We start from the raw sequence: 8,316 nt of genomic DNA, 5'->3' as shown, positions 1-8,316 counted from the left end.
CGATTTTTTCTCATGTGCTGCCTCCTGCCCATCTTGTTATGGGTGCAAGCATTTTTGAATTGAAGCTACCTGTATTTTAGCTTGGATTGGAGATGCCAATGCTAGTTTCTCAGCATAAAGTGGTTTTTGGCTCAGTATGGCGTACAGTCTGTACAGAAGGGTCCAGTCCTGATGTTTTGGAGGCAAGTCAAATGTCCAATTTCCTGTGCTTTAGTGAGTTTCTCCACCGAATTGCGTACATATATATACCCAACTGTAGGCCTTCGAGGGAATATGTGTATGGAGGGAGATCAAGTGCTGTCTTTAGTACTTTACACAAAAGTATGTTGAGTCGCTCCATTTCCCATAGAAAGTGGCAAAACGGGGAATGGTATGTTATCTGACTGACTATTAAGGCCTGGCTGATATACATAGCATCATTTTCTTTGTCCACTGTACCTGATGGAGATGCATCTTATCAAATGCAGGATCTGAATGATCTGCTTTTGCAATAATTGTACCATGTAGCATCGATCCACATCCTAGGGCCCTTATTCTTTCCACCCGAGGTACAGGTTCACCATCTAGGTGTAGTGTGATTTTGAGGGAGGTAGGGAGTGCTTTTCTGTGGTTACTTTGACCTGACAATGAGTACCTGCGATTTTCCGCTGCACATACTAATCCACAGGCTGTCACATAACCTTGGACCATGCCCGATTTTTGTAATGCATCTTGTGTCTCTGCCCATCGGAATGCTTTGTCTTGCATATTGCTATGTCATCTGCATAGAAGGCATGGTTTATTCCATGAATTTGCTCAAGTAACAAAGGTATCTGGTCATGACCATGTTGAAGGTAGTTGGGGAGATTACAGATTCTTGAGACAGCAGGCACATTATGGAGGCTGTTGTCAAGAGCTAGAGCCTCTTAAAAGGAATACTTGTTTCACTCCTACAATGGATGTATTTTTTCATGCTGAATTTCTTTGCATTTTTCACAAGAAAAGGTTGTATATTTGTCCATGTTCTGTAGTGCATCGATGATAACTTTAGTAATTGCTGCTTGGATGGAGCTAAGTTGTGCTGCTCCATTCTTTTGCATGCCAATGATCACTATATAGTTGCAGCGCACTTTGCTTACTGCCAGAGGTGCTGCTTCTAGAGGTGGGTCCCTATCATACCTTTCCCTTCTGAATTGCCCAAATGTTGTAAGCACTGCTGGAAGGTCAGCTTTCCTTGGTCGACCAAGCACAGAATATGCTGAACTCAAAATCTTTGTTCTTTAATAAAGTGTCCCCATATCGAGTTGGATTGTACTGACATTCATGATCTTCTGTCATCAGATGCAGTAGGCATAGCGCCTTGCTGCTTCTGCCCATCACTGAAAAACGCCTCTGGCAGCGGTCGGGATGCGAAACATTAAGGCCACACACACTACACGTTTCAGGAATGATGCACAGCTGGGTACACCATTAGAATGTAGAGCCAAGATTTTTCACTATTGTCATCTCTTTTACATGGTGTTTTTGACTAGGTTTTTTTTTGTCCACTTGGTGCTGTATTAAACATTCAATGGACCTAAGCAAATTTTCAATATAGTGGGACTTGTCCCTTTTCGCCAATTTTTCCACACTAGATTAGCCTTTCGCTGAATAGCACTCTTCTTCGTAGCACTAACGCAACAATTCATGTGGGTGACACCAAACTTGACTGCACTAACAGAATTAGCTTTTTAGATGCTGCTAAATTTAGTTTTTCTTTGAAAATAGTAGGGTGTAGCTGATTGAGACATTTATGATTTTCACAGAACAGTTTATCTTGCATCATAATTAGGCTGGCAACGGTGCATGCCACCTTGCATGAGGATATCTATGACAGAAGTAAGCCTGGTTGAGCAGAAATTGAAAGTATGGAAATAACAATTTTGTTTTTTATTTCAAAGCAATGTTTTGAGACAGATTTCATATTTTTTTCATGGGGACTGAGAAACGGGCGAGCAGCAGCAGCGTGTGGCCTGTTTCTCTTTTTGCCATCATGTGATGTGGGCCATTCATGTCCATGGAGAGAAGTTCCCAGCACACTGTTCATAGTTGCCTTTGTGTGGTGGACATACCAAGGCTCGATGCGACACCACTTCGAGGGGTTATGTTCCGTGGTCAACCTGCTCATTTCTTCGAAGGGCTGTGTTCATTGATCAAATGCCACTTTTGTGTTGTTCAATTCTCCAGTTGAAGTCCTTTGTCTTGCCAGCATACAACACTGAACATTCGGAGCATAGAATTTCGTAGATGATGCTGGGCTGTTATTTTTCATTAGGAATACTCTTAAGGACATGGAAGAAAACAGCCGATTGTTGAAATGGGTTTATGGGAAACGCCGGTATTGTGCTTCCATGGAATGTGTGCCAATGCTTCGCTTATGCCCTTCATGTATGGGAGGACATTGTGGGTGCATCTCGTTGCTTCGGTGATGGCTGGTCTTTCCAATTTCCAGGCCCAGTGGTGAGAAGTGGGTTGAATATAACCTTGCATGCAGCCGTTTTTTAGGTTGGTGAGCACGGTGACTTTTTTTCTCTCAGTGTCAGAGCAGCAGATGGCTTGCTCTTGTCAGGAGACAAGACGACCAAGACCTTATGGTTAGCAGGGTGATTGAAATAAAGTTTAAAGAGCAACCACTGTGTAAGACTTTTATTAACACAGAACTTGGCCTCTTGTCTTATTAAAGCGTCAAAGAATGGCAAGGCACTGTCCTTTTCTTGTTCCATTGTAAAATGGGGAGAAGGCTTGACAGAGTTCATATGTGTCAGTAAGTTTCCTACCTCAAAATTCTTTAGAATGCAGAAGCAGTCATCAGTGTATGGAATTACTTTTTTAATGACTGTAGTGCTTTATTTAATATCCTCCATTATCAAGTTGGCAGCAGTCACTGCAGTAGCTGCGCCTATTTGCTTGTAGTATTTACCTTTAAAAGGCATCGGACAATTCAGCCACTCTTATCCTTGGAAATGGCTGCTTATCTGCGTGGCAATGAGGTAGTATGATTTACACATTGTTGAGATTTTGTTCTTGCAGAATAGTGTGCCAAATGTTTTGCCCTGCAGGAACACATTAAACAAGTCCACCAAGAGAAAAGGCTGAACGAAAAGACCACAAGGAGAGAGTGCTGAAGACTGTTCTATGCAAGTTTCGACTTAAGTGACTTAAGAGTTGAGACACATGTATAAATGAAACCAGACTTTATTTATTTACATGAAAACTGGAACTCCAGTCCTTATTTTGTTTTTTTACACTGCACCTTTGATATGAGCTCCTTGCTCACAATGTGCACACCGTCATGACGTGCATGGCGTGGTTTCCTGCAAACACAGCACATTTTTTTTTTTTTTGCATTACCAAATATAAATTCACAATGACTGGTCTTCCATGAATATTTAGTCTCAATAACTATACAGTTCACATGAAAACTACAAGATTCAAGTTAAAAAAAAGAAACAGCACTTGTTTTGGGATTAACGCACTAACAGCACATCACCTTACCCGTGCCTGGCATTTCCTTGTCGTTTTGGCTTCACTCCCATTTTTGCATTCTGAAAAGAAAAAAAAAAGTGAATATGCAGCACACACAACATGTAATTCAATGGCAATCTCTCTCTTACCACAATTCTTTCTTCTCTGTTCTTTATTTTCTGCTCCTTCCTCTCGTTAATGAGCTCCTTGTAATTCATGTACTTATTCTTGGGAGGCTTAAGACAAAACGAGTTCTTTGAATAAAGTGTTTCCACAGGTATGTGCGAGTATTGAAATCGCCACCTACTTTGGCTCCAAGCTGCACAGCTATGGCTATCTTTGCTTCTTCTTGCTTGGGCTTTTCCAAGCCTTTGATTCCAAACTTCAGGACATCGTATCTGGCTTTCTTGAAGTCAATTACACTGGCACCCTGCCGTGTATCATTTGGAACACCATTTTCCTCAACCTGACGCTTCTTTGCCTGAAAAAAAAAAAAAGAAAGACAACGTTCTTGCACAAGCCTCAATAAGGTTACAAAGCCGCTGAGTCGACTTGATGCAAGTGCGACGCGGTGAGACGTTCAAAGGATAGAGGACAACGAAAAATATCATGGCAGTGACCAACGCGCTCAGGTTAACCGTAGATCTCCACAAGACAACGAACCTTCCGTTTCGATGGGTCCTGGAAAAGCACTACAGGCACCGAATCCTGTCGTGGTGGCTCGGGCTGTGCGTCGGCTCGTCCATCGTAAGCGTCCTCAAGGCCCAGCTCAATCCGCATGCGATCAATCTTGGTAAGCTTAGTTGGCGCCGTGGAGCACGTTCGACGCTTATCTCTGTCATGACACTTTGACTTCCTTGAGACTGGTTTCGAGGCATCTGTCTTAGGGGCTCCGTCGCTGACTTCCAGAAAACTATCACCTGAAACAAGCATGAACACATCCATACTCGAAGCAGTTTTAAACAGAGCTCTGCAATTGACGTTGGCAGCATATGTCTCACCGTAAGCTTTCAGTTTAGTTAGCACTCTACTTGTTAATCCCATAGTTGGATGCACCCGTGGTCGTAAGCAAAAACGTAAACACAGCGAACACGAGTGGTGCACGCGCACGTGCAGACAGCAAGCAGACAGACGCAGTGGACGCAGCGATACAGATGGCGATACAGCTGGTTGTTCTGGTCAAGACCAACTGGTTCTGGTTTTGCCATTTTGTGATTTTGCAGCTTTTCATCGTGACCATAAAATGAAGAATATTGAATCAGAATACAAATATACATTGAGTAAAAAAAATATATTCTTGCTGACAAGCATTGTAAATAAAACATAATTCAGTTTGGTAATATCGCACACTTTACTGATGGCTACATGCCATCACTCAAAGCCGTGCTAAGGATGATTGTAGCCGCTAAAATCCAAAACTATATCAAAACACATTACCCATGACGGCATGCGGCATGGCGCGAGTGGCTAGCTAAGGTTTTGCTCAAGCAGTGATCATACCTACCTTTAGTGGCCATATTGAGTCTTTTTCTCTTCCATCTACTATTACAGGATCCGCGTACGCGCTTCCAGCGAAACCTTTGTTTTCAATGGAGCAATACTGCGAACTAACGTGGTGTCACATGTCTGTGATAACATCCCCGGGATTCGTAATGTTGACAAGTATCTCTGACAGATCACCGTAGCAACTTGGATAATTAAGACAGAAATGCATCCATCAAGGTCAGTCGCATGCTTATAAACGGTTGATTGGCTTAATACCATTTTCATAAAGTCACAGCGGCAACAGCTCTTTGAAGCCATAGGCCATTGTCGAAAAGCGATTAGCTTTCATGCTTGCAGGTTCAGAAGTTTTTGTACGCACTAACGCGATGAAAAGAAATACGACCAGCGGATCGCGTGGAAAACGGTTCAGCTCGGGCATTCTGCCCGGTCCGCCTGTCGCGATAGGCGCGCTCTTCCTGTTTGCGATAGTTTTTATTCCTTTGACACTCTTTTTCTCGTTTTGCCACTGGAGCGCCACATTCCTTTTTTTACAGAGGTAGCGGCTTGCGCAGTGCGGTTTCGCTGTCGGCAGTGAATGTGTTAGTGTTGCGAGTTAAATGACGGAAGCGAAATCAAACGTTGTCTACGAACACTCGCTTCAGACACAGCGAAACTATAGCGCCTAGCGAAACTGCGCTTGTCAAGTCACCATTTTTGGAAACATTGAATGTGTGACTCCAGTAGCAAAACGAGAAAACGAACTTGAAAGAAAACGAAAGCAAATTATAGCAAACAGGATGAACGCGCCCATCTCTGATTGTGACAGGCAAACCGCCTTTTTTCCACGTGCCCTGCTGTTCGCACTTCGTTTCATCGCGATAGTACTTCATTTGTTGTCTGCGTTCATGTCGACATTTTGTTGTCCATAGCTAGCCAAGGCTTGTTCTCAAGTGTCGCTATCCTTTTCTTGAAAGGCTGCGTATAGAATAAGGTGAAGTTAAATTACAAGGTCTGTCAGCTAGCTCAACTGGTTGATGCTGGTTACTAATTATTGTTGAAGTGCATAGATTCAGTTAGCTCTTGCCATACTTTAATATGCCCATTTTGTTTCGAGTATGAAGTAACTAGCATCATCTTAAACAAGACTGAACTTTTTCGCAGTTGCAATCTCGCTTATTATGTAAAGAAATCTTAGACAGCATGGCTTCATGATGGGTACATACATGTTGGATATAATATGTTGCAGGGATGTGTAATGTGATGCTGCTTATGATGCTTTGGTTTCACCATGGCTTTATTAATCTTACATTCACTGAAAATGTTGAACGTCTACTTATGTTTCCTTCAAGATTCCTACAATGTTAAGTCTTTGTTGTTAGCCTCTTCTAACTTGGCACATACTCAAGAGGGGGGATTGGCCAGCTGCCATTACTTCGTCTCTCATAGCTTGAGTTGCTTTGGAATGTTAAACCCCATAAACCAACCAACTATTTTAGGGAAAGCTTGCAAGACAGCCTTAGGCCACCTCATGTGCACCTCTGCCACCAAGCAATGACTTGGATGGATTCAGTGCCTTCTCTGAGTGCAAGGAAACCATATTTCCGGCTTAGAAAGGCTGCCTTTTGCAGATTTTCACAGGACTTGGCTTCAGGCTTGCGTACCAGGATAGTATTTGAATGATCAAGGAGACTGTTGACCTTCCTGATCAACTACGAGTGACATGCAATCTCACTCAACCTGTGGCACATGCACCCAAAACTTCAGCAGGAAGAGGCCCAGGCCCGCACCATTGAAAAACTTAGTACTGACAATCTAAACTGCACATGTGTAGGTGCGGCCAGCCACCCTAACCATTCCGCAATGGTGGCAACAGTCACCGACTTCATTTACCAGGAGCTCTCCAGTGTCGCACTCGAGGACTGTGTCGTAACTGAAGCTGAGGAGTTGCCATTGCTCTCGCAATTGCCAACAGGAGCAGATGGCACAGTCCCTTGACAGCAATCTTAGATTTGCAAACAGCCTGTTCTGATTACTCAAGCAGTCACCTCTGCAGGAAAGTATTTCATAGATCAAATCAAGGAAATACCAGAGCCAAAACATATGCCATTAAATGGGCTCCACGACATGCTGGGCTTACCAGAAACCAAATGTCCAATGCAACAGCTCGTGGCCACACTAACCACGTGGTGCTAGATGAAGTGGGAACCGACTTGATATCAAAAATATATGGCGATGTACTGGGGATCAAATGGGCACCAGGAAGTGCCTCCTTACACCCCGTGCTAAATGAAGCAGGGCACAGTCGGTCTGCTAGAGGAAGCTGCAGATAAACACTTTTCCAAACATCTTTATTCTTAATAAATTCCACCCAGCCGTATACCAAGACCCATGTCCTTGGTGCAGGGACAAACCAACACTATAATGCGCAACATGAGGCTGTCAGGAAATCATAGTAGTCTCACACGTATGCTGACGCAAAGAGGAGTGGTGTATGCTTGGTATAATTATTTTCATTCCAAAATTACTGCAAAAGTAATTCAATACAATATAACCCACAAAAAGTTAGGTAAATTATTGGAATGACATTACAGTAATTTAATTACTTCTATGTCTTCTTCTGTCAGTGCCAAAGTTGTCATGATGGTTTAGTTTTGTTCATGAAGCTTAACTTCCACCATTCTGTGGTGTTCACCCAAAGGTATAAGGCACCTTCCTTTCCACAAAACCTAACTTAAATAAAAATTATGAAAAAAACATGGATTGAAAAGGCGGTGGTATGCAGGCTATCACTGCAACTCACAGTTTTCGCTCTATCAATAGGTTCAAGCAATGCTTTAACCCCAAATTTTTTTTTCTCTGTCAAATTCTCAGTGGCAAAAGTAGGGGGTGGGCTCATCATGCGAGTGGGTTCATTACATGAGTACGTACGGTATATATGAAATGCCTTCTACGTAAGATTGTGCACCCACACGAGATGGCTTTCGTGGATCTACACAAAACTGCAAGGAAGCTGTCGTGCAGGAACACAAATTCTTGGAGTGATGCTTCCTTCTTGCCGGTGTGGAAAAGCAGGGCACCATAGCATCTGCGCCACCACAGATATCTCACAGTGCACAGATCTCAGCATCGCGTGCACGCCACATGCCACAGGTTATTTGCCACGGACTTTTAAAAGGCGCTTGCGTGCCAAGCACCTACTCATTGGCCTGAGACTTGGGAACTCAGGGGCTGCACTTCTAAGAGACATGACCTCATGATATGCACCAATGCATCACAGAGATGGCAGCTATCAGCGGCATGCACACTGCTTGTGGCATTTGATGGCTAATTAGGTGCAATTGACAATGT

General features: G+C 43.2%; 2 protein-coding genes across 3 annotated transcripts in view; one reads left to right on the top strand and one right to left on the bottom strand.

Moving 5' to 3' along the window:
- Positions 1-3,183: 3,183 nt before the first annotated feature.
- LOC146202760 (40S small subunit processome assembly factor 1) lies at positions 3,184-4,640 on the bottom strand. The gene is made up of 6 exons (XM_084585026.1): positions 4,485-4,640; positions 4,147-4,403; positions 3,791-3,964; positions 3,633-3,719; positions 3,514-3,563; positions 3,184-3,332 (listed from the first exon to the last, which is right to left on the bottom strand). The coding sequence occupies exons 1-6, from the start codon at positions 4,525-4,527 to the stop codon at positions 3,248-3,250; spliced, it is 696 nt and encodes a 231-aa protein (XP_084441152.1). The 5' UTR covers positions 4,528-4,640; the 3' UTR covers positions 3,184-3,247.
- Positions 4,641-4,911: 271 nt separating this feature from the next.
- The window catches only part of drosha (ribonuclease 3 drosha), a 164,390-nt gene continuing 160,985 nt past the window's right edge, over positions 4,912-8,316 (top strand). For both annotated transcript variants that reach the window (XM_084588316.1, XM_084588315.1), the window contains exon 1: positions 4,912-5,205. In XM_084588316.1, the coding sequence (XP_084444442.1) occupies positions 5,192-5,205 (14 nt within the window). In that variant the 5' untranslated portion in view covers positions 4,912-5,191. The remainder of the gene's footprint in view (positions 5,206-8,316) is intronic.

The sequence above is a fragment of the Amblyomma maculatum genome, chromosome 1 (assembly GCF_055883805.1).
Source record: "Amblyomma maculatum isolate TAMU_Amacu chromosome 1, ASM5588380v1, whole genome shotgun sequence".
NCBI lineage: Eukaryota > Metazoa > Arthropoda > Arachnida > Ixodida > Ixodidae > Amblyomma > Amblyomma maculatum.
Note: the sequence above shows the minus strand (reverse complement) of the source record. Positions and strands in the feature narration are given on the sequence as shown.